The 26,750-nt window shown below is 42.9% G+C and overlaps 1 protein-coding gene across 1 annotated transcript in view; it reads right to left on the bottom strand.

The window, feature by feature from the left end:
• Positions 1–3,702: 3,702 nt before the first annotated feature.
• trim46a (tripartite motif containing 46a) overlaps positions 3,703–26,750 on the bottom strand; it is a 34,472-nt gene continuing 11,424 nt past the window's right edge. The window contains exons 3-12 of the mRNA XM_061982549.2: positions 22,445–22,595; positions 22,183–22,381; positions 21,980–22,126; positions 21,784–21,879; positions 18,839–19,092; positions 18,647–18,768; positions 18,248–18,577; positions 12,565–12,794; positions 5,254–5,321; positions 3,703–5,154 (exon numbers count right to left, since the gene is read on the bottom strand). Coding sequence (XP_061838533.1) covers positions 4,761–5,154; positions 5,254–5,321; positions 12,565–12,794; positions 18,248–18,577; positions 18,647–18,768; positions 18,839–19,092; positions 21,784–21,879; positions 21,980–22,126; positions 22,183–22,381; positions 22,445–22,595 — 1,991 coding nt within the window. The 3' untranslated portion in view covers positions 3,703–4,760. The remainder of the gene's footprint in view (positions 5,155–5,253; positions 5,322–12,564; positions 12,795–18,247; positions 18,578–18,646; positions 18,769–18,838; positions 19,093–21,783; positions 21,880–21,979; positions 22,127–22,182; positions 22,382–22,444; positions 22,596–26,750) is intronic.

A 26,750-nucleotide genomic window follows, 5' to 3' on the forward strand; every position in this document is an offset into this window, starting at 1 on the left:
GCGATCACTTCAAGCTGATCATCAACGTAGTCGTTGTTTGCTTGTTCTACTTTGATGGACTAAACGACGTCACGGGTACGATATACATTCAAAAGCCCATTGAGATAATTGCTAATTTAGCATCAATTTGACCCCTAGCATCACGACAGATTTGTGGTCGTATTTTTAGAACAATGGTACTATTTACGTTTATAGTGTAGCCGATCTTTTCCCCCAAAGATATAATGTCTTAAAAACATTTTTTCAATACTTTTTTGTCCATTTGTTGGGTTTTGTTTACTGGTTCCATTAATGCCAAAGCAGCATAGGAGTTTTGAATTGGCATCATTGCGTAATACAGTAAACTGTCCAAAGTGCTGCCTGGGGGCCATTTGCAGCCCGACAATCATTAGCATTTAAATATTAGCATGCTAGCTTTTTTTTTTTTGCCGTCAAACATTTTGTTACTCAATACCTGTTAGCATGCTTATGTTAGTATGCTAGCTGTTTTTTAAGCTAATTTTGTAGGTATTCACCTTTAGCGAGAATACTTACAAAATATAAAAAAATATTAGCATGCTAGCTTTTTTTGCCGTCAAACATTTTGTTACTTGATACCTGTTAGTATGCTAGCTTTTTTAAGCTAATTTTGTAGGTATTCACCTTCAGCGTGAATACCTACAAAATATAAAAAAATATTAGCACGCTAGCTCTTTTTGCCGTCAAACATTTTGTTACTCGATACCTGTTAGCATGTTTACGTTAGTATGCTAGCTTTTTTTAAGCTAATTTTGTAGGTATTCACCTTCAGCGAGAATACCATCCATCCATCCATCCATCCATCTTCTTCCGCTTATCCGAGGTCGGGTCGCGGGGGCAGCAGCCTAAGCAGGGAAGCCCATACTTCCCTCTCCCCAGCCACTTCGTCCAGCTCCTCCCGGGGGATCCCGAGGCGTTCCCAGGCCAGCCGGGAGACATAGTCTTCCCAACGTGTCCTGGGTCTTCCTCGTGGCCTCCTACCGGTCGGACATGCCCTAAACACCTCCTTAGGGAGGCGCTCGGGTGGCATCCTGACCAGATGCCCGAACCACCTCATCTGGCTCCTCTCGATGTGGAGGAGCAGCGGCTTTACTTTGAGCTCCCCCCGGATGACAGAGCTTCTCACCCTATCTCTAAGGGAGAGCCCCGCCACCCGGCGGAGGAAACTCATTTCGGCCGCTTGTACCCGTGATCTTGTCCTTTCGGTCATAACCCAAAGCTCATGACCATAGGTGAGGATGGGAACGTAGATCGACCGGTAAATTGAGAGCTTTGCCTTCCGGCTCAGCTCCTTCTTCACCACAACGGATCGATAGAGCGTCCGCATTACTGAAGACGCCGCACCGATCCGTCTGTCGATCTCACGATCCACTCTTCCCTCACTCGTGAACAAGACTCCAAGGTACTTGAACTCCTCCACTTGGGGCAAGATCTCCTCCCAAACCCGGAGATGGCACTCCACCCTTTTCCGGGCGAGAACCATGGACTCGGACTTGGAGGTGCTGATTCTCATCCCAGTCGCTTCACACTCAGCTGCGAACCAATCCGGTGAGAGCTGAAGATCCTGGCCAGATGAAGCCATCAGGACCAAATCATCTGCAAAAAGCAGAGACCTAATCCTGCAGCCACCAAACCGGATCCCCTCAACGCCTTGACTGCGCCTAGAAATTCTGTCCATAAAAGTTATGAACAGAATCGGTGACAAAGGGCAGCCTTGGCGGAGTCCAACCCTCACCGGAAACGTGTCCGACTTACTGCCGGCAATGCGAACCAAGCTCTGATACTGATCATACAGGGAGCGGACCGCCACAATCAGACAGTCCGAAACCCCATACTCTCTGAGCACTCCCCACAGGACTTCCCGAGGGACACGGTCGAATGCCTTCTCCAAGTCCACAAAGCACATGTAGACTGGTTGGGCAAACTCCCATGCACCCTCAAGGACCCTGCCGAGAGTATAGAGCTGGTCCACAGTTCCACGACCAGGACGAAAACCACACTGTTCCTCCTGAATCCGAGGTTCGACTATCCGGCGTAGCCTCCTCTCCAGTACACCTGAATAGACCTTACCGGGAAGGCTGAGGAGTGTGATCCCACGATAGTTAGAACACACCCTCCGGTTCCCCTTTTTAAAGAGAGGAACCACCACCCCGGTCTGCCAATCCAGAGGTACTGTCCCCGATGTCCACGCGATGCTGCAGAGTCTTGTCAACCAAGACAGCCCTACAGCATCCAGAGCCTTAAGGAACTCCGGGCGGATCTCATCCACCCCCGGGGCCTTGCCACCGAGGAGCTTTTTAACTACCTCATCAACCTCAGCCCCAGAAATAGGAGAGCCCACCACAGATTCCTCAGGCACTGCTTCCTCATAGGAAGACGTGTTGGTGGGATTGAGGAGGTCTTCGAAGTATTCCCTCCACCGATCCACAACTTCCGCAGTCGAGGTCAGCAGAACACCATCCGCACCATACACGGTGTTGGTAGTGCACTGCTTCCCCTTCCTGAGGCGGTGGATGGTGGTCCAGAATCGCTTCGAAGCCGTCCGGAAGTCGTTTTCCATGGCTTCCCCGAACTCCTCCCATGTCCGAGTTTTTGCCTCCGCGACCGCTGAAGCCGCACACCGCTTGGCCTGTCGGTACCTGTCCGCTGCCTCAGGAGTCCCATGAGCCAAAAGAACCCGATAGGACTCCTTCTTCAGCTTGACGGCATCCCTCACCGCCGGTGTCCACCAACGGGTTCTAGGATTACCGCCACGACAGGCATCAACTACCCTGCGGCCACAGCTCCAATCAGCCGCCTCGACAATAGAGGTGCGGAACATGGTCCACTCGGACTCAATGTCCAGCCCCTCCCTCGTGACATGTTCAAAGTTCTTCCGGAGGTGGGAATTGAAACTCTCTCTGACAGGAGACTCTGCCAGACGTTCCCAGCAAACCCTCACAATGCGTTTGGGCCTGCCAGGTCTGTCCGGCATCCTCCCCCACCATCGCAGCCAACTCACCACCAGGTGGTGATCGGTAGAAAGCTCCGCCCCTCTCTTCACCCGAGTGTCCAAAACATGAGGCCGCAAATCCGATGACACAACTACAAAGTCGATCATAGAACTGCGGCCTAGGGTGTCCTGGTGCCAAGTGCACATATGGACACCCTTATGCTTGAACATGGTGTTCGTTATGGACAATCCGTGACGGGCACAAAAGTCCAATAACAAAACACCACTTGGGTTCAGATCCGGGCGGCCATTCTTCCCAATCACGCCTCTCCAGGTTTCACTGTCGTTGCCAATATGAGCGTTGAAGTCCCCCAGTAGAACGAGGGAATCACCCGGGGGAGCACTCTCAAGTACTCCCTCGAGTGAATCCAAAAAGGGTGGGTACTCTGAGCTGCTGTTTGGCGCGTAAGCGCAAACAACAGTCAGGACCCGTCCCCCCACCCGAAGGCGGAGGGAAGCTACCCTCTCGTCCACCGGGTTGAACTCCAACATGCAGGCTCTGAGCCGGGGGGCAACAAGAATTGCCACCCCAGCCCGTCGCCTCTCACTGCTGGCAACGCCAGAGTGGAAGAGAGTCCAGCCCCTCTCGAGAGAACTGGTTCCAGAGCCCTTGCTGTGCGTCGAGGTGAGTCCGACTATATCCAACCGGAACTTCTCTACCTCGCGCACTAGCTCAGGCTCCTTCCCCCCCAGCGAGGTGACGTTCCACGTCCCAAGAGCTAGCTTCTGTAGCCGAGGATCGGACCGCCAAGTGCCCTGCCTTCGGCTACCGCCCAGCTCACATTGCACCCGACCTCTATGGCCCCTGCTATGGGTGGTGAGCCCATTGGAGGGGGGACCCACGTTGCCTCTTCGGGCTGTGCCCGGCCGGGCCCCATGGGCACAGGCCCGGCCACCAGGCGCTCGCCATCGTGCCCCAACTCCGGGCCTGGCTCCGGAGGGGGGCCCCGGTGACCCGCGTCCGGGCGAGGGAAATCTGAGTCTCAGCGAGAATACCTACAAAATATAAAAAAATATTAGCATGCTAGCTTTTTTTGCCGTCAAACATTTTGTTACTTGATACCAGTTAGCATGCTTACGTTAGCATGCTAGCTTTTTTTTAAGCTAATTTCGTAGGTATTCACCTTTAGCATCAAACATTTTTTTTACCTGATACCTGTTAGCATGCTAGCTTTTTTAAAACTCATTTTATAGGTATAAACCTAAGTCATATTTCGGTACTTGATGCATGCTAACGTTAGCGGGTTAGCATTTTCCAGAATAATATATTTTGGTACTTGGCGCATGGAACAGTTAGCATTTTAGCATGCTAACATTCGCGTGACAGGTTTAGCTAATTTAGCAAAAGTGATATATTTTTGGTATTTCATTAATGCTAACCATAAGCGTGTTATTGCTAGCATGTTAGCATGCTGGCTTTCTTAGCTCATTTTGTTCATATTTTTCGTTATTGACGCTATCTGGTCAGCGTGCTAACTGTTAGCATGTCAGTTTGGCTTTGGCTCGTCAAGAAATTTCTCGTTCTTTAAAAATAAAATCTATATTTTGTACTTGTTTTAAAGGGGAAAACTACCAAAATGGCCACCGCATCCTTTAGTTTGTCAGTCTGTGGCCCTCAGTGGAAAAAGTTTGGGCAAACCCTCGTTTATCGCCGTTAATTTGTTGTGGTAAATACATTTCCACAAAGTTAAAATGATTAATTGCCATAAAAGTGTCCAAATACTTTTGTGTGTTCTTACTACATTCGACTTCATTTACTTAGCTTGGCAACTCGTGATTTGGCGTTCAATCTCGGCGGCTCCGCCTCCTCCTCAACGCTGCGACTGGCTACCAGGTCCTGCAGCTGGAGGGCGCCGCCGCCGATGAAGCAGAAGGCGGGACACACGGGAGCCGAGCAGTCCACAAGCCCCTCCCACAGCACGCGCAGGGAGTGGGCGTCGTAGAAGGCCACGCGGCCCTCGTCGCAGTCCAGACACACGCCCAGTCTGGGCGGCAGGGGCGCCGTATAAGGGGGCGTGGTCTTGTGCGAGCTGGCGTGTCCTCGGGGGAGGAGGAGCTTCCCCATGCCGACGGTGAGGAAGCAGAAGGGAGGCGGGTCCTGGCCGTCCTCTGCGCCGCTGTCATGGCCGCTGTCGGGGTCGTACCTGAAGGGGAGAGGCGGGACAAGGTTTTAAGCCGGAGCCTATCCCAGCTGACTGGAGTCCTCTCCTCTCAAGCATCGGATGTCTAAAACTAGATCGTACCGTGGACTCGTCACGTCCTGGGGCTGATGGAACCACTCTTGAAGCCTCACCTCCTGTCCTACGCCCACCTGAGAGAGGATCAGCGTTAAGCCTCCTGTTATATAGAGGATCTTTGACTAGTGTTTTGACAGTAGAGCCTTAAAACAAGAGCAGGGCGCTGTAGTTTTTGTAGTCAAAGGCTCCTGTCATATAGAGGATCTTTGACTAGTGTTTTGGCAGTAAAGCCTTAAAACAAGAGCAGGGCGCTGTAGTTTTTGTAGTCAAAGGCTCCTGTCATAAAGAGGATCTTTGACTAGTGTTTTGGCAGTAGAGCCTTAAAACAAGAGCAGGGCACTTCTGTTTTTGTAGCCACCCTTATAAAAAAAAAGCAGGGATCCTGTTATATAAAGGATCTTTGACTCATGTTTTGCAAAAAGTACTTTAAAAAAATAGTTAAAGGCTCCTGTCATATAGAGGATCTTTGGACTAGCGTTTTGGCAGTAGAGCCTTAAATCAAGAGCAGGGCGCTTCTGTTTTTGTAGCAACCCTTATAAAAAAGCAGAGATCCTGTTATATCAAGGATCTTTGACTCATGTTTTACAAAAGGTACTTTAAAAAAATAGTCAAAGGCTCCTGTCATGTAGAGGATGTTTGACTCATGTTTTGCAGTAAGTACTCAAAAAATAGTAGAGCGCTCCTGTAAAATAAAGGATCTTTGACTCATGTTTTGCAGTAAGCACTTAAAAAAATAGTACAACGCTCCTGTCATAAAGAGGATCTTTGACTAGTGTTTTGGCAGTAGAGCCTTAAAACAAGAGCAGGGCGCTTCTGTTTTTGTAGAAACCCTTATGAAAAAAAAGCAGAGATCCTGTCAAATAAAGGATTTTTGACTCATGTTTTGCAAAAAGTACTTAAAAAATAGTCATTGTATCCTGTCATATAGAGGATCTTTGACTAGTGTTTTGGCAGTTGAGCCTTAAAAACAGTAGTGATTCTGTTTTTCTAACAACCCTCAAAAAAGGCAGAGCTCCTGTTATATAAGGGATCTTTGACTCATGTTTTGCAAAAAGTACTTAAAAAAAAATAGTCAAAGGCTCCTGTCATATAGAGGATCTTTGACTAGTATTTTGGCAGTAAAGCCTTAAAAAACAGTAGAGTGCTTCTGTATTCGTAACAATCCTCAAAAAAGGCAGAGCTCCTGTTATATAAATTATCTTTGACTTGTGTTTTGCACAAAGTACTTGAAACAGTAGAGCATTCTTCTCATATAAGGACCTTTGACTCATGTTTTGCAAAAAGTACTATAAAAAAATAGTCAAAGGCTCCTGTCATATAGAGGATCTTTGACTAGTGTTTTGACAGTAGAGCCTTAAAACAAGAGCAGGGCGCTTCTGTTCTTGTAGCAACCCTTATAAAAAATCAGAGATTCTGTTATATAAAAGGATCTTTGACTCATGTTTTGCAAAAAGTACTTACTTAAAAAATTGTCAAAGGCTCCTGTCATATAGAGGATGTTTGACTCATGTTTTGCAGTAAGTACTCAAAAAATAGGAGAGCACTCCGGTGAGATAAAGAATCTTTGACTCATGTTTTGCAGTAAGCACTTAAAAAAATAGTACAATGCTCCTGTCATAAAGAGGATCTTTGACTAGTGTTTTGGTAGTAGAGCCTTAAAACAAGAGCAGGGCGCTTCTGTTTTTGTAGAAACCCTTTTAAAAAAAAAGCAGAGATCCTGTTATATAAAGGATTTTTAACTCATGTTTTGCAAAAAGTACTTAAAAAATAGTCAAAGGCTCCTGTCATATAGAGGATCTTTGACTAGTGTTTTGGCAGTTGAGCCTTAAAAACAGTAGTGCTTCTGTTTTTCTAAAAACCCTCAAAAAAGGCAGAGCTCCTGTTATATAAGGGATCTTTGACTCATGTTTTGCAAAAAGTACTTTAAAAAAATAGTCAAAGGCTTCTGTCATCTAGAGGATCTTTGACTAGTTTTTTTGGCCGTAAGGCCTTAAAAAACAGTAGAGTGCTTCTGTATTCGTAACAATCCTCAAAAAAGCCAGAGCTCCTGTTATATAAATGATCTTTGACTTGTGTTTCGCACAAAGTACTTGAAACAGTAGAGCATTCTTGTCATATAGGGATCTTTGACTCATGTTTTGCAAAAAGTACTTAAAAAATAGTCAAAGGCTCCTGTCATATAGAGGATCTTTGACTAGTGTTTTGGCAGTAGAGCCTTAAAAAAACAGTAGAGCGCTTCTGTTTTTGCAACAAGCCTAAAAAAAAGGCAGAGCTCTTTTTATAAAAGGGATCTTTGATTTGTGTTTTGCAGTAAGTACTTAAAAAATAGTAGAGCGCTCCTGTCGTATAGAAGATCTTTGACTAGTGTTTTGGCAGTAAAGCCTTAAAAAACAGTAGAGTGCTTCTGTATTCGTAACAACTCTCAAAAAGGCAGAGCTCCTGTTATATAAATTATCTTTGACTTTTGCACAAAGTACTTAAAAGAGTAGAGCATTCTTGTCATATAAAGGATCTTTGACTCAAGTTTTGCAAAAAGTACTTACTTAAAAAATAGTCAAAGGCTCCTGACATATAGAGGATGTTTGACTCATGTTTTGCAGTAAGTATTAAAAAAATAGTAGAGCGCTCCTGTGATATAAAGGATCTTTGACTCATGTTTTGTAGTAAGTACTTAAAAACAGTAGATCGCTCCTGTCATATAAAGGATTTTTGACTGCTATTTTTGTCGTAAGTACTTAAAAACAGTAGAGTGCTCCTGTCAAATAGAGAATCTTTGGTGTTTTTGTCGTACAACTCTGAAAACTGTAGAGCTCCTGTTATACAAAAGGATCTTTGACTCATGTTTTGCAATGTGTACGTAAAACATTTGAGTGCTCCTGTCACATAGAAGATCTTTGACTCGTGTTTTGCAGTAAGTACATAATAATAATAATAATAATAACTGGGATTTATATAGCGCTTTTCTAAGTACCCAAAGTCGCTTTACATGTAGAACCCATCAATCATTCACACCTGGTGGTGGTAAGCTACTTTCATAGCCACAGCTGCCCTGGGGTAGACTGACGGAAGCGTGGCTGCAATTTGCGCCAACGGCCCCTCCGACCACCACCTATCATTCATCATTCAATTCACCGGTGTGAGTGGCACCGGGGGCAAAGGGTGAAGTGTCCCGCCCAAGGACACAACGGCAGCAATTTTTTTGGATGGTAAGAGGCGGGGAGCGAACCTGCAACCCTCAGGTTTCTGGCACGGTTGCTCTACCCACTTCGCCATGCCGCCACATAAAAAAATAATAATGCCCTCCTGTCATATAGAGGATCTTTGATTTGTTTTTCTGTTGTACAACCCTATAAACAGCAGAGTAAAGCGTTTCTGTCATATGAAGGATCTTTGACTTCTATTTTTGCAGTGTGTACTTCTAAAAACACTGGAGTGCTCTGGTATATAAAGGATCTTCGATTCGCATTTTTGCAGTATGTACCTAAAGATAGTACAGCGCTCCTGTCATTTCAAAGATGTTTGACTTGTTTTTACTGTAAGTACTTAAAAACAGTAGCACGCTCCTGTCATATGGAGGATCTTTGACTAGCGTTTTTGTAGCAAGTTCCTAAAAACAGCACCGCACTATTGTGACATGGAGGATCTTTGACTCGCCTTTAAATAAACAGCCGAGCGCTCCTGTTTTTGAAATACAATCCTAAAAACAGCAGACCTCCTATCATATAAAGGATCTTCGATTCTTGTTTTTTCAGTAATTACTCAAAAAACAGTAGAATGCTCTTGTTATATTAAGGCTCTTTGACTTCTGTTTTTGCAGTAAGTACTTAAAAACAGAAGATTTATCCTCTCAAATAGAGAATCGTAGACTCTTATTTTGTAGTACAACCCTAAAAACAGCAGTGCTCCTGTCATATAAAGGATCTTTGACTAGCGTTTTGGTAGCAAGTTCCTAAAAACAGCACAGCACTCTTTTGACATGGAGGATCTTTGATTTGCCTTTAAAATAACAGCCGAGCGCTCCTGTTTTTGAAATGCAATCCTAAAAACAGCAGACCTCCTGTCATATAAAGGATCTTTGACTTTTGTTTTTTCAGTAATTACTCAAAAAACAGTAGAATGCTCTTTTTATATTAAGGCTCTTTGACTTCGGTTTTTGCAGTAAGTACTTAAAAACAGAAGATTGCTCCTGTCAAATTGAGAATTGTTGACTCCTATTTTGTAGTACAACCCTAAAAACAGCCGTGCTCCTGTCATATAAAGGATCTTTGACTAGCGTTTTTGTAGCAAGTTCCTAAAAACAGCACAGCACTCTTGTGACATGGAGGATCTTTGACTCGCCTTTAAAAAAACAGCCGAGCGCTCCTGTTTTTGAAATACAATCCTAAAAACAGCAGACCTCCTGTCATATAAAGGATCTATGATTCTTGTTTTTTCAGTAATTACTCAAAGAACAGTAGAATGCTCTTGTTATATTAGGCTCTTTGACTTCTGTTTTTGCAGTAAGTACTTAAAAACAGGAGATTGCTCCTGTTAAATAGAGAATCGTAGACTCTTATTTTGTAGTAATAAATAATAATAATAAATAACACGGTTCAACGTCTTATTGACTGCCTGCACGACATCAAAGTCTGGCTTTCAGCTAACTTCCTGAGCCTAAATGAAGATAAAACAGAAGTTATGTTGTTCGGTCCAAGTCGCTCTCCCTCCCCCAACGTTGACCTAGGCACTCTGACCCCGTATCTCAGCGACTCTGTCACAAACCTGGGGGTAAAGTTTGACTCAGATTTTAAATTCGAAAAACAAATCAGCAGCGTCGTTCAAAAAAGCTTTTATCAATTACGCCAAATAGCGAAAGTGAAACCGCTTCTATCAAGACATGATCTTGAGAAATTAATCCACGCCTTTATCTCGACTCGTCTTGATTATTGTAATGCCCTGTATGTAGGCATTAGCCAGGCCTCCCTCGCCCGCCTGCAGCTCGTGCAGAACTCTGCTGCTCGTCTGCTAACACAGACCCGCAGACGTGAGCACATCACCCCTATTTTAGCGTCCCTTCACTGGCTCCCTGTGCGTTACCGAATCAATTTTAAACTCCTTTTATTTGTTTTTAAATGTCTAAACAACCTCGCGCCAACCTATCTCTCCGACCTCCTTCAGCCTTACTGCCCCACCCGATCCTTAAGATCAGCCGATCAGCTGCTGTTGACGGTCCCTGACACAAGGCTGAAGCTTAGAGGTGACAGAGCTTTCGCCGTTGCTGCTCCCAAGCTCTGGAACGACCTACCCCTGAGTGTTAGACAAGCCTCCTCTCTTCCTGTTTTTAAATCTCTCTTAAAAACATACTTTTATTCCATGGCTTTTAACACTGAGTGATATCCATCCTGCAATGGCGCCCCATAATACACCTGCTGTGATCCTGTTTTTATGTTTTTATTAATTCTATTTTAATTATTTATTTTTTATCGTGTTCTGTTTGTGTTGTGTTGTGTTTGCTCGGTACACGTTTTATCTTTTAACCTGTTCATTGTACAGCACTTTGGCTACCCCTGTGGTAAATTTTAAATGTGCTTTATAAATAAAAGTGATTTGATTTGATTTGATAGTACAACTCTAAAAACAGCAGTGCTCCTGTCATATAAAGGATCTTTGACTAGCGTTTTGGTAGCAAGTTCCTAAAAACAGCACAGCACTCTTTTGACATGGAGGATCTTTGACTCGCCTTTAAAAAAAACAGCCGAGCGCTCCTGTTTTTTAAATACAATCCTAAAAACAGCAGACCTCCTGTCATATAAAGGATCTCCGATTCTTGTTTTTTCAGTAATTACTCAAAAACAGTAGAATGCTCTTGTTATATTAGCTCTTTGACTTGTGTTTTTGCAGTAAGTACTTAAAAACAGGAGATTGCTCCTGTCAAATAGAGAATTGTTGACTCCTATTTTGTTGTACAACCCTAAAAACAGCAGCGCTCCTGTCATATAAAGGATCTTTGACTAGCGTTTTTGTAGCAAGTTCCTAAAAACAGCACAGCACTCTTGTGACATGGAGGATCTTTGACTCGCCTTTAAAAAAAAACAGCCGAGCGCTCCTGTTTTTGAAATGCAATCCTAAAAACAGCAGACCTCCTGTTACATAAAGGATCTTCGATTCTTGTTTTTTCAGTAATTACTCAAAAAACAGTAGAATGCTCTTGTTATATTAAGACTCTTTGACTTCTGTGATAGCCCCCGCGACCCCGAAAGGGACAAGCGGTAGAAAATGGATGGATGGATGGACTTCTGTTTTTGCAGTAAGTACTTAAAAACAGGAGATTGCTCCTGTCAAATAGAGAATCGTTGACTCCTATTTTGTAGTACAACCCTAAAAACAGCAGTGCTCTTGTCATGTAAAGGATCTTTGACTTGTGCTTTGCAGGAAGGAAGTAAAAAGAGGAGAGCGCTTCCGTAATATGGAGGATCTTTGACTAGCGCTTTTGTAGCAAGTTCCTAAAAACAGCACAGCACTCTTGTGACATGGAGGATCTTTGACTCGCCTTTAAAAAAAACAGCAGAGCGCTCCTGTTTTTGAAATACAATCCTAAAAACAGCAGACCTCCTGTCATATAAAGGATCTCCGATTCTTGTTTTTTCGGTAATTACTCAAAAACAGTAGAATGCTGTTGTTATATTAAGGCTATTTGACTTCTGTTTTTGCAGTAAGTACTTAAAAACAGGAGGTTGCTCCTATCAAATAGAGAATCGTTGACTCCTATTTTGTAGAACAACCCTAAAAACAGCAGTGCTCCTGTCATATAAAGGATCTTTGACTAGCGTTTTTGTAGCAAGTTCCTATAAACAGCACAGCGCTCTTGTGACATGGAGGATATTTGACTCGCCTTTAAAAAAAACAGCAGAGCGCTCCAGTTTTTGAAATACAATCCTAAAAACAGCAGACCTCCTGTCATATAAAGGGTCTCCGATTCTTGTTTTTACAGTAATTACTCAAAAACAGTAGAATGTTCTTGTTATATTGAGGCTCTTTGACTTCTGTTTTTGCAGTAAGTACTTAAAAACAGGAGATTGCTCCTGTCAAATAGAGAATCGTTGACTCCTATTTTGTAGTACAACCCTAAAAACAGCAGTGCTCCTGTAATATAAAGGATCTTTGACTTGTGCTTTGCAGGAAGTAAGTAAAAAGAGGAGAGCGCTTCCGTCCTATCTTTGGATCCTTGATTCATGTTTCTGCAATAAGTACTTAAAAACAGTAGAGCGCTCCCGTCAAATACAGGATCTTTGTCTCGTGTTTTTGCACTTTGTCACATGCAGCGCTTCGTTGCGTCACCTTGACCAGGTAGGATCCAGGCTCCACCGAGCACGCCCAGTAGTGTCTGCCCTGAGACACAGCCAGGTCGGCTACCAGGAGGTCAGAGGTCAAGTGACAAGCCGTGAGCGTGCGGTCGGCCACCTTCAGCAGGGAGAGGCCCGGCACGCTGCGGGCGTACGTTTGACCTTTACCCAGCGCCAGCCTGTCGGAGTGCAAACCCCAGCCAGGGTCCAGCGAGAAAGACAAGACTGGAAGAGGAAGAAGGACAAGAGGAAGGCAGAAAAGAGGAAAGGATGGCAGGACGGAGGGTTAGATTGTGATGCTGGGTCAGGAGGAACAAGGCGGTGGAGGAAATAACACAAAGGTTGCAAGTAGCAGGGAAGGTAGAAAAGGTACAAGTGAGTTTTAATTATAATCTATATAACTTTGGAAATAAACAACTAATAATAAACTAATATGCTAACACCAACAATGGCATTACTAATAATAATACGACTACAGTAATTCTACTCACAATGATGACATTTAGTATTTAATGCTGCTGGGATTAAAACGGCGTACATATGTATATGTAAAAAGGAAAAGAAAAAATATATATCAAAGGTTTATTATCGTTGTCTTTCCCCACGTGTGGCATACCAAATTAAGTTTCTCATACTCGCATTTCGTGCAACAACGACAGTGCGAGTGACAAGTGTGAAGACAAGGTAACAGGGACATGACATACATGAATATGAATTAATAATGAAGAACACCAACGGCTATCTTATGTTGCTATTAATGGTTTGACGGAACATATGTATTTGTTTATTTTCATTGTCAATATTTTTCACAATTAGTAATTATATCGAATAAAGATAGTTGGTCGGTCTCAATAAAAAGGCTGCCATTAATGGCTGTTACTCACATAAATACAAATACATACATATAATATATATATATACATATATACATATGCATCTGGTCAGGATGCCAACCGAACGCCTCCCTAGGGAGGTGTTTAGGGCACGTTCGACCGGTAGGAGGCCACGGGGAAGACCCAGGACACGTTGGGAAGACTATGGCCTGGGAACGCCTCGGGATCCCCCGGGAAGAGCTTGACGAAGTGGCTGGGGAGAGGGAAGTCTGGGCTTCCCTGCTTAGGCTGCTGCCCCCGCAACCCGACCTCGGATGAGCGGGAAAAAATGGATGGATACATATACATATACATATATATATATATATATATATATATATATATATACAGTGGGGCAAATAAGTATTTAGTCAGCCACCAATTGTGCAAGTTATCCCCCTGATGGGTGCTGGTTAGCGCCTTGCATGGCAGCTCCCTCCATCAGTGTGTGTGTGAATGGGTAAATGTGGAAGTAGTGTCAACGCGCTTTGAGTACCTTGAAGGTAGAAAAGCGCTATACAAGTACAAGTACAAGTACTTAAAATGATGACAGAGGTCTGTAATTTTCATCATAGGTACACTTCAACTGTGAGAGACAGAATGTGAAAAAAAAATCCAGGAATTCACTTTGTAGGATTTTTAAAGAATTTATTTGTAAATTATGGTGGAAAACAAGTATTTGGTCAATAACAAAAATTCAACTCAATACTTTGTAATATAACCTTTGTTGGCAATAACAGAGGTCAAATGATTACTATAGGTCTTTACCAGGTTTGCACACACAGTAGCTGGTATTTTGGCCCATTCCTCCATGCAGATCTTCTCGAGAGCAGTGATGTTTTGGGGCTGTCGCCGAGCAACACAGACTTTCAACTCCCTCCACAGATTTTCTATGGGGTTGAGGTCTGGAGACTGGCTAGGCCACTCCAGGACTTTCAAATGCTTCTGACGGAGCCACTCCTTTGTTGCCCGGGCGGTGTGTTTGGGATCATTGTCATGCTGGAAGACCCAGCCACGTTTCATCTTCAAAGCTCTCACTGATGGAAGGAGGTTTTGGCTCAAAATCTCACGATACATGGCCCCATTCATTCTTTTCTTAACACGGATCAGTCGGCCTGTCCCCTTAGCAGAAAAACAGCCCCAAAGCATGATGTTTCCACCCCCATGCTTCACAGTAGCTATGGTGTTCTTGGGATGCAACTCAGTATTCTTCTTCCTCCAAACACGACGAGTTGAGTTTGTACCAAAAAGTTCTATTTTGGTTTCATCTGACCACATGACATTCTCCCAATCTTCTGCTGTATCATCCATGTGCTCTCTGGCAAACTTCAGATGGGCCTGGACATGCACTGGCTTAAGCAGGGGGACATGTCTGGCACTGCAGGATTTGATTCCCTGTCGGCGTAGTGTGTTATTATTGGTAACCTTTGTTACTTTGGTCCCAGCTCTCTGCAGGTCATTCACCAGGTCCCCCCGTGTGGTTCTGGGATTTTTGCTCACCGTTCTCATGATCATTTTGACCCCACGGAATGAGATCTTGCGTGGAGCCCCAGATCGAGGGAGATTATCAGTGGTTTTGTATGTCTTCCATTTTCTGATAATTGCTCCCAGTTGATTTTGTTACACCAAGCTGCTTGCCTATTGTAGATTCACTCTTCACAGTCTGGTGCATGTCTACAATTCTTTTCCTGATGTCCTTCGACAGCTCTTTGGTCTTGGCCATAGAGGAGTTTGGAGTCTGACTGTTTGAGGCTGTGGACAGGTGTCTTTTATACAGATAGCGAGTTCAAACAGTTGCCATGAATACAGGTAACGAGTGGAGGACAGAAGAGCTTCTTAAAGAAGAAGTTACAGGTCTGTGAGAGCCAGAGATCTTCCTTGTTTGAAGTGACCAAATACTTATTTTCCACCATAATTTACAAATAAATTCTTTAAAATTCCTACAATGTGAATTCCTGGATTTTTTTTCACATTCTGTCTCTCACAGTTGAAGTGTACCTATGATGAAAATTACAGACCTCTGTCATCATTTTAAGTGGGAGAACTTGCACAATCGGTGGCTGACTAAATACTTTTTTGCCCCACTGTATATATATATATATATATATATACATACATGTTAGGTCAGGAAAAAACACAGGCTATTTCACCCCTACAATCGAGGGTTTCCCTGCTCTTCGGGGGATTTTATTTATATGTTGCTGCCCCCGCGACCCGACCTCGGATGAGCGGAAAAAAATGGAATTGATACATATATATATATATATATATATATATATATATATATACATATATATATATATATATATTAAATTCTGAGGCACACCACCAGCAGAAAACATAAAAAAATTAAACTCATACCTCACTCGATATTGATGTCCTTCTCACAATTGTTGGATCTGAATTCAAACCAAAATCAACCATGCATTACTATATCTCTTGTCTCAAAGTAAGTGTCACGACCTGTCACATCACGCCGTGACTTATTTTGAGTTTTTTGGTGTTTTCCTGTGTGTAGTGTTTTAGTTATTGTGTTACGCTCCTGTTTTGGTGGCTTTTTCTCTATTGTTGGTATTTTCCTGTAGCAGTTTCATGTCTTCCTTGAAGGCTATTCCCCACACTTGCTTTGTTTTCGCAATCAAGACTATTTAAGTTGTGCGGACGCTATCCTTCTTTGTGGGGACATTGTTAATTGTCATGTCATGTATGGATGTACTTTGTAGACGCAGTCTGCTCCACACGCTGTAAGTCTTTACTGTTGTCCAGCATTCTGTTTTTGTTTACTTTGCAGCCAGTTCAGTTTTAGTTTTGCATAGCCATCCCTAAACTTCAATGCCTTTTCTTAGCGGCACTGGCCTTTTGTTTATTTTTGGTTTAAGTGTTAGATACCTTTTTGACTACACACTGCCTCCCGCTGTCATCTGCATATTGTGATCACGACAAACCATGTTCCCGACATCTACAAAGCAATTAGCTACCTGCTGCCACCTACTGATATGGAAGAGTATTACACGGTTACTCTGCCGAGCTCTAGACAGCAGACACTCAACAACGGCACATTTGCGGATTATAATTACTGGTTTGCACAAAATATTTTTAACCCGATTAAGTGAAATTACATGATCTCCCACGACACACCAGACTGTATCTCGCGGCACACTTGTGGTTGAAAAACACTGCCCTAGTGGGACTGTAGATAAAACTGTTACCAAATTTTGAGCAAATAAATGACATGCATTCAAGTAAAACAACAACAGAACATGTTCCTGGATGACATTCTGACCATACAATTACATTTGTGTTCAAATATCTGGTCTTTTTTTAAGCAAACCAGTAATAACATAAAATATGGAGCTCAAAATGTATTATGGCAATAAACTCAACACAATAACACATTTTTATAATGCTTAACTTATTAAGTTTTGAATTTGCTCGTAATGTTGTAAATCAGATGATGTGATAAATTGTTTTAAAAAAATAAAGTGGCTAGTGCACAATAACTAAACAAAAACAAAAACTACTATCGGCTGCCATGTCAATTGCTTTTTGCCCTCAAATCCTTCTACTATCCAGAACGAACTCCCTGAGGAAGCAAACATTATTTTCTAATAATAAGAACAAGAAAAATGAAATGACTTTACTATTAGTTGTACCAGGTATTGGTTATACCAGCTATTTTTAACGGCTCTAAAAATACTAAAACACATTTTTTTTAAAGCATTAAAAAAAATGGAATAAAAGAGCAAACAGGTGAAATGTAACAAGAAAAAGTTGCAAAGCCGACTAATAACACAAAGTTGCCATGCAAGCTGTTTTTTGCTATAATATAATAATGAATCAAAATAAATGTCATGAATTATTGACCTATTCAAGGCTCCAATTACTTCACATCAAATATTCCACTTTGAAATATTTTTGGGTAAAATATTACATATTTTGTGTGTTTGCCAAACAAGTTTACTTTGACAAAAGGGCATTTTAGAAACAAACAAAAAACATAAAAAATGATTTTAAAAAAACGTACAAGTGACAGATAGATTTGAAGTTGATCTAGAAAAAAAAAAACTGTGGACTTATTTTTAACACTTTCATGAGTGGGGCCCTTTTGGATCCTTGACAATTGTACTGTTATTTGTTTTAAACTGCCATTGCTCAAAAGATAATAATGAATTAAAATCAACGTTGTTATGAATTACTGACCTTTTTAAAGCTACATTTACTTCACATCAAATATTCCACTTTGAACATTTTTTTAAGGGGAAATGTTGCCTATTTTGTGTTTTTGCTATAAAAAACAGGATTTTCTTTAACAAGAAGGGCATAAAACATAAAAAAAAAAAACGTTATATCAACAGATAGATCTGAAGTTAATCTACGGATTTGAGCGTTAAAAATAAGTCATATATTACCGTACTTTTTTTTCCCAACATTTTTATGATTGGGACCAAACTTGAGGGGAGCTCTAAGGGTTAAAAAATAATTAAATACTGTATGGGTTTTGAAAGTGAAAAATATCAAAATGGCCCCAACATGCTTTGATAATTAGTTTATGTGTGTTGCATGCTTAGCCATTTCCTCTAGTCCTCCAGTGATGAAGCTACTTGGAAATACTGTACTCTATTTTTCACCATGGTGGTGAGGATTAGTGTCTTCGATGCGGTTTCACACTGTGGATAGACAACACGTTTGTTGCAGCTTGCTCTCAAATTGGAGCCAGTATTCAGGGAAGACCCTCCTGGAATTCGGGATCGATTTCTACTTTGTATCCTATATGTGGTGCTAATATGAGTGTGATTGTAGTCTTACCAGGAGCAGGAGGCGTGTGGAGATAAACCTCCTCGCTGTAGTCCCCAAAACCGGCCTTGTTGCAGCCCCTCACCCTCAGCACGTAAACACTGTTTATCTGCAGCTGGTCCACCACGGCGCTGGTGCCTCGCACTTCGTCCAGACGCCGCCAAGCGGCAGAGGCGTCGGGGGATCGAGTACCGCCCCACGTGGCCCCGACCGCTCCCGTGCGCCTTTGGAACTCGACGGAGAAGTGCCAAGCCGGGGCCGAGTCCTGAGGGAGGCGCCAGCACAGGAAGAGCTGGTCGTAGGCCAGCGTCTTCTGAGTGTCGATCACCGGCGCCAGCGGAGCTGCGGGACATGGTGAACATGATCACCTCACGCGTTCAGGTGTCCCTAATGAAGTGTCCAGTGGCCTACCACGTATGAACGCCAAGCCGCTAATGAGCGGAATCTCTTTTGTCGCATCCAGGTGGAAGTGTCGGAACGAAGGATCGGCGTTCAAGGAGAAACACCGCAGGTTAGCGATGGCCTTCACCAACCTGCAGAGATAAAAGTCCCTTCAGAGAGAAAACGAGTCCAGAAAAGTTGTCAAGAGCGAGTGAAAGCCACCTGTTGTGAGTGACCCTAGCAGCCTGGACAAAACACGGCTGGTCGGTCTCCTTGAGGAGCTCGTGTGCGTAGGACATCAGGCCGGCCTGATCCAGCATGTCCCGCCTCCTCGACACCTGAGCAGACAGAGTCTCCGCCCTCCTGCTGCGGGAGCCCTCCAGGGCCGTGGCCAAGGACCCCTGGCGCTCGGCGATGGAGGCCCCCAACTCCTGCATGCAGCGGGTCAGCTGGTGGAGAGCGACAGCACTGTTGGCCTGCACACACACAAGGAGGCCAGTGGTAAGACTGCATATATTAATTTATTAATAAATCAATTTCTATTTTACTTTATATTTTTACTTGTTACACATATATGTATATATATATATATATATATATATATATATATATATATATATATACAAACCCCGTTTCCATATGAGTTGGGAAATTGTGTTAGATGTAAATATAAACGGAATACAATGATTTGCAAATCATTTTTAACCCATATTCAGTTGAATATGCTACAAAGACAACATATTTGATGTTCAAACTGATAAACATTTTTTTTTTTGCAAATAATCATTAACTTTAGAATTTGATGCCAGCAACACGTGACAAAGAAGTTGGGAAAGGTGGCAATAAATACTGATAAAGTTGAGGAATGCTCATCAAACACTTATTTGGAACATCCCACAGGTGAACAGGCACATTGGGAACAGGTGGGTGTCATGATTGGACATAAAAGTAGATTCCATGAAATGCTCAGTCATTCACAAACAAGGATGGGGCGAGGGTCACCACTTTGTCAACATATGCGTGAGCAAATTGTTGAACAGTTTAAGAAAAACCTTTCTCAACCAGCTATTGCAAGGAATTTAGGGATTTCACCATCTACGGTCCGTAATATCATCAAAGGGTTCAGAGAATCTGGAGAAATCCCTGCACGTAAGCAGCTAAGCCCGTGACCTTCGATCCCTCAGGCTGTACTGCATCAACAAGCGACATCAGTGTGTAAAGGATATCACCACATGGGCTCAGGAACACTTCAGAAACCCACTGTCAGTAACTACAGTTGGTCGCTACATCTGTAAGTGCAAGTTAAAACTCTCCTATGCAAGGTGAAAACTGTTTATCAACAACACCCAGAAACGCCGTCGGCTTAGCTGGGTCTGAGCTCATCTAAGATGGACTGATACAAAGTGGAAAAGTGTTCTGTGGTCTGACGAGTCCACATTTCAAATTGTTTTTGGAAACTGTGGACGTCGTGTCCTCCGGACCAAAGAGGAAAAGAACCATCCGGATTGTTATAGGCGCAAAGTTGAAAAGCCAGCATCTGTGATGGTATGGGGGTGTATTAGTGCCCAAGACATGGGTAACTTACACATCTGTGAAGGCGCCATTAATGCTGAAAGGTACATACAGGTTTTGGAGCAACATATGTTGCCATCCAAGCAACGTTACCATGGACGCCCCTGCTTATTTCAGCAAGACAATGCCAAGCCACGTGTTACATCAATGTGGCTTCATAGTAAAAGAGTGCGGGTACTAGACTGGCCTGCCTGTAGTCCAGACCTGTCTCCCATTGAAAATGTGTGGCGCATTATGAGGCCTAAAATACCACAACGGAGACCCCCGGACTGTTGAACAACTTAAGCTGTACATCAAGCAAGAATGGGAAAGAATTCCACCTGAGAAGCTTAAAAAATGTGTCTCCTCAGTTCCCAAACGTTTACGTTTGTTGTTAAAAGGAAAGGCCATGTAACACAGTGGTGAACATGCCCTTTCCCAACTACTTTGGCACATGTTGCACCCATGAAATTCTAAGTAAATTATTTGCAAAAAAAAAAATAAAGTTTATGAGTTTGAACATCAAATATGTTGTCTTTGTAGTGCATTCAATTGAATATGGGTTGAAAAGGATTTGCAAATCATTGTATTCCGTTTATATTTACATCTAACACAATTTCCCAACTCATATGGAAACGGGGTTTGTATGTATATATATATATATATATATATATATATATATATATATATATATATATATATATATATAATGTATATATATATATATATATATAATGTATATATATATATATATATATATATATATATATATGTATATATATGTATATATATATATGTATATATATATATATATATATATATATAGTAATAATAATGGCCTTCAACAAAGAACAATCCATAAATTAGCTGCACTGTTTTATACCGTTCTATTTATTTAGTATATATTTACTGTCTATTTATTTATTTGTTTTATCTTCATATCCCCTACTTGTATTTTATGCTTGATCTCTACTTACGGTTCTCACTATTTTACAGGGTTTTTTTTTATTTACTTTCCAACGTTCCTCAGAGGAAGCCATCTGCCTCAGGGTTTATCGGCCGTGCTGTGAGGGCGCTTTATGTCAGCGTCCTGGTGGCCACGGTCTGATGACCCCCTGGTGCAGATGGCTCCTGTGATAGTGTTTACTCACATGTCTCCTCTGTACTCAGCCATGCATTCCTTTGTTCATGTAGTTGCATATGTGTGTGTGTGTGTGTGTGTGTGTGTGTGTGTGTGTGTGTGTGTGTGTGTGTGTGTGTGTGTGTGTGTGTGTGTGTGTGTGTGTGCGTGTGTGTACGTGTGTGTGTGTTGTGATAATGGGAGATCTAGGTCATCGGAGTATTGTTTTTAAGTTTGTAAAGCACTTTGCGTTGCATTTCTTTTATGTATGAAAAGCGTTTGATTTGATAAATAAAGTTTGATAAGCCACAGGGTTCAAAGCGTAGGAAAAAAGTAGTATAGTCTTGAAACTACGATAAATATGATTACAATCAAGAGTAAAAGTACCAATTCAGTGTTAATATTTGTAGTGGAGTTTTTGGGCTCCGAGGTCAAAAAAGGTTAAGAACCCCTGACATAAACCACTCTTGTTAAAAAAAAAAGAGGAAAAACTGACCTCCATTTGTTTAATTGCGGCCTCCAGCTGTGTGATCTGGCTCTGTATTGTCTCCTGATTGGCCAGGATGTAGTTGACCTGCTGGGTCAGCTGATCCTGTGGAGACAGCGACCAAGAAGCAAGTTATTGTGAGGCTGTGACGGTGAAAAAAAGAAAAGAAAAAGAGAAGCAGGCACTGCGGCGGGATTGAAGGCACCTTAAGGGCCTGGTAGGCTTGTGTCGTCGGCAGCACTTTGTGGTTGTGGTGGACGCGGCGCGGCTTGCAAAGCGAGCACAGCAACCGCTGGCAGCTGCAGCAGAACCACTGCAAGCGCTCCTGCTCGTGCTCGGTGCACGTCAACACCTGGAGGCGGCACGCGTGAGTGGAAGGAAACGGCGGCGGGAGAGAAGGAAACGAACCTTTGGGCGAAAGTTGTGGGTGGGGAGAATGTGCTCGTGCTGGGCTCGCGGCGTCCCCCAGGGGTGGTAGAGTTTGAAACACCCATTGCAGAAGTTGGCCTTGCAGTCGGCGCAGCCTTTCGTGGCCTCCAGGGACTGCGGGAGCTTGCAGAAAGCGCACGCAATGGCGACGCTGCCGAGGCTCAACGTGTGCCTGTACCTGCAGGACGGCGGTGGACAAACGTAAAGGCGGAGACTTCCGAGCAGAAGAACGTGTCTTTACCTTTCTACCACACGCTCCAGAGTGAGGTTGCGGGGGCAATCCGCCAGCCCTCGCTCGCCCAGCTGCACGTCCTCCTGACAGGAAGGACATGGGAACAGCATCGGGGGAGGGGCGGCGTCCTTACGTCTTCGCCCCGGGTATGTGCTGCAAGCTTTTGGGGGTGAAGAGAAAATATTTTTACTGTACAGGTGTAGCCGAGCTAAATTTTATTTTATTTTATTTTATTTTTGGTCATCTATTCACGTAATTTTCTGTTGTGAACTTCCCCAAAAGTGTCTCTTATTGTAAATAGGTTCCACTCTATTATTTTCCGTTACATACCTTTTTGTTTCCCTGGGGGGTGATTTGGCGTCGCACCTGAGTATGCATTATTTCTTTCTTTATTCTGTAGTGGAGAGCAATCCTGTGTATTGTGTGACGCCCTGTTCTTTTTGTTTCTATCAAAAAAAGGTATGTCTGTTATGAGTTTTTTGGCATAGTTTATTGTAGAAAAATATAAAATGAGTTGATGTGAGTCGGAAAAATGAGGTAAATTGCTGCACATATTAAAGACCCTTTTTCTTAATATACATTTTTGTTATTTGCTGATGTATGTATTTTATATACCGTATTTTTCGGAGTATAAGTCGCACCGGAGTATAAGTCGCACCTACCGAAAATGCATAATAAAGAAGGAAAAAAACATATATAAGTCGCACTGGAGTATAAGTCGCATTTTTGGGGGAAATGTATTTGATAAAACACAACACCAAGAATAGACATTTGAAAGGCAATTTAAAATAAATAAAGAATAGTGAACAACAGGCTGAATAAGTGTACGTTATATGAGGCATAAATAACCAACTGAGAACGTGCCTGGTATGTTAACGTAACATATTATGGTAAGAGTCATTCAAATAACTATAACATATAGAACATGCTATAGGTTTACCAAACAATCTGTCACTCCTAATCGCTAAATCCCATGAAGTCTTATACGTCTAGTCTCTTACGTGAATGAGCTAAATAATATTATTTGATATTTTATGGTAATGTGTTAATAATTTCACACATAAGTCGCTCCTGAGTATAAGTCGCACGCCGGCCAAACTATGAAAAAAACTGCGACTTATAGTCCGAAAAATACGGTACTGTTTTTTATTTAATTAATGTATTTGAGACTATTTTATGCTTTATTTACCTTTTATTATTACTATTATTATTATTTTATTTATTATTATTATCATTATTTCCACATCCATCCATCCATCCATTTTCTACAGCTTATTCCCTTTTGGGGTCGCGGGGGGCGCTGGAGCCTATCTCAGCTACAATCGGGCGGAAGGCGGGGTACACCCTGGACAAGTCGCCATCTCATCGCAGGGCCAACACAGATAGACAGACAACATTCACACTCACATTCACACACTAGAGCCAATTTTGTGTTGCCAATCAACTTATCCCCAGGTGCATGTCTTTGGAAGTGGGAGGAAGCCGGAGTACCCGGAGGGAACCCACGCAGTCACGGGGAGAACATGCAAACTCCACACAGAAAGATCCCGAGCCTGGGATTGAACCCAAGACTACTCAGGACCTTCGTATTGTGAGGCAGATGCACTAACCCCTCTGCCACCGTGAAGCCCATTATTTCCACATGTAAGCATAAATAATTGAATTCATGAGCGAGAGTGAGCACTGATGCTCGGAGTTGTGGAGAGAAATCCTGTGTACTGTGGACTGTGTGTGACGCCCTGTTCTTTTTGTTTCTGTTAGAGCCATTTACTCTTTCTATCCGTCAAAGTCATGACGTCACTAAAGGGGTTGGCTCAAGGCCAAGTGCCAGTCTACTTAGGGAGGGGCTGGGATCTTGCTCAGGTGTTGCTGAGAGGAGGCGCAACAGTTTTTGACTGTGCCAGGCTATGATTTGTTTGCTCCCGTTTATTTTTCGGTTTTGTTACAAAGTGAGTTTGATTTATGTGGCTGTATATTAATAAATATTTTTGTTAAACATGGACACAATTCTGGACATCAATTATTAGCCAGCCGCACACGTTTGAACTAGCTTCAGTTATATTCGGCAACCAGTAGCAGTAATAGTTTAGGACTTTACCGCTACACTTAGTGAAAAACTGCCTCATCGGAACGCAAGTTGTTTATTGGGAAGCAACAAGCTTCGAGGCTCGTTTTGGAAGAGGAACGCACGGGCCGCTGTCAGCGTTTGTTTGGTGATCGGCGGCGGAGGAAATGGATCGGCGAAGCGGCGGAGACCTTCTGCAATCAAGCTCTGCATGACAGCCACGAGTCCCACTGGAGAGCTACAGGGTCGCTCATTGGGGACAGCAGCCAGCAGCAGCAGCAGCAGATCATCCCACCGAGCCAAGCCGCGCGCGTGCGTGCAGTGCGTGGAGGACGCGGAGCAGCGTTGAGCCCGTCCTACACCTGTGTGGTAGGTTTTAGCGGCGCGCCGACATAAACAAAAGCAAAACGGCCATTGTTAAAATGTGTGCACACAAATATTGAAAAAAATCCAATGTGACTATTTGACTTGACTTGCGCGCGGGTTGAAAAACTTTGACTTGTCCAAATGGAGGAGGAGGGAGCACAAATGTGCGCTGACGAACATAAACAGCCACAGGAGGACAATGTGGCTGAACGTGACAAAGTTGGGCAAGGGGTTGAAGGGAAAGAACGTGTGGTAAAAATGACACCCAAAGCTCTAGGTCACAAAATTGAAAGTTTGCAGGGGGAAAGAAAATCAAAGTTGCAAAGACTCTCAACGCTGAAAGAGGGGGTTATTGCTGTGTTAAATGACGAAACACGTTCACATGAGCTAAAGGAGGAATTTAGCAGGTTTATGGGTTTTTATCATGAAACCAGAAAAGTGCACAAAACTTTGTTGTCTCTGTTGCCAGATGATGAGTGTACTAAACATGAGACATGGTACAAAGCAAAAATGTTGAATTTTGATGGTTTTATTGACAAGGTTGACAGGTTGATGTATTCTCAAAATGATGATGATGACAATGATGATGATGATGAAGTTATAAATGATGGTTCTGCTGTTGATGGTGTTGAAAATGAAAGTGTACAACCCCACGACAGCATTTCAAATGTGCAATCCAATGTCTTATCAAAGCTCAATAATTCCGTATCCTCAAACAAAAGCAAAAGGTCTTCCACTTCTTCTGCTCGCATAATAGCAGAGGCAGATAAGGCAGCACTTATTGCCCGTGCTATTGCTTTAAAAGACATTCATGCATTGGAGGCGCAGGCAGCAGCTCTAAAGAGGAGACAAGATGAGCAGGCAGCAGCTCTAAAGAGGGAACAGGAGGAACAAACAGAGGCCTTAAGGAGGAAAAAGGAGCAAATGGAGTTGGATGCTCAAATAGCATCCCACAATGCTAAATTGTCTGTCCTCCATGAAGCCAGTGTTTCTGGCAGGAGCAAAAAGTCTGATGGAATGGAGTCCTATTATAGACAAGAGACAAAACTGAGAAAAGTGCCTGCACAGCCTGTAGAACAACTTCAGCAGTCTGTTAAAGCTGCTCCTTCAGAGCTTCACACAGCCAAGAAGGCCCCAAACAAGGTTCATTCACACCCTCAACCAAACAAACCACTTCGCTCATCAACTTTGGATCCTGTGGAAAACCAATCAAGGCAACATTTACCTCAAGCAGCTCAATAATTTCAAGGCAATAACACAATACCTGGTGAATTCCACACTGTATTACAAAGGCAAAATGAAATGATGGCACTCCTGGTTCAAGCACAAACCTCCCAATTACTTCCACAAAGACATATTCCGTTTTTTGAAGGTGACCCATTGCAGTTTCAGGCTTTCATAAAAGCATTTGAGCATTGTGTGGAGGCAAAAACCAATGATTGTGGTGACTGCTTATATTATCTGGAGCAGTTTACCAAAGGACAGTCGAGAGATTTGGTGCGCAGTTGCCTCTATATGCCTACAGAGAGGGGCTATGCTACAGCAAAACACCTACTAAGGGAACACTTTGGAAATCCTTCAAAAATAACAGCAGCCTACCTGGACAAAATCATGGTTTGGCCAAACATCAAATCTGAGGATGTAAAAAATCTTCAAGCTTATGCACTCTACTTGCGAGAATGCTCCAATGCGATGGAAGAGCTGCAATACTTGGATGAGCTCAATATGCCAGCTAGCATGAAGATGCTCATACAAAAGCTTCCTTACAAATTAAGGGACCAGTGGAGAGGAAAAGCAGCTGACATTGTTGACCAACAAAAGTGACGTGCTTGTTTCATAGACATTGTGAAATTTATTGAACATCAGGTCAGAATTGCTTCAGAT

Source organism: Nerophis lumbriciformis, linkage group LG21, assembly GCF_033978685.3.
Source record: "Nerophis lumbriciformis linkage group LG21, RoL_Nlum_v2.1, whole genome shotgun sequence".
Lineage (NCBI taxonomy): Eukaryota > Metazoa > Chordata > Actinopteri > Syngnathiformes > Syngnathidae > Nerophis > Nerophis lumbriciformis.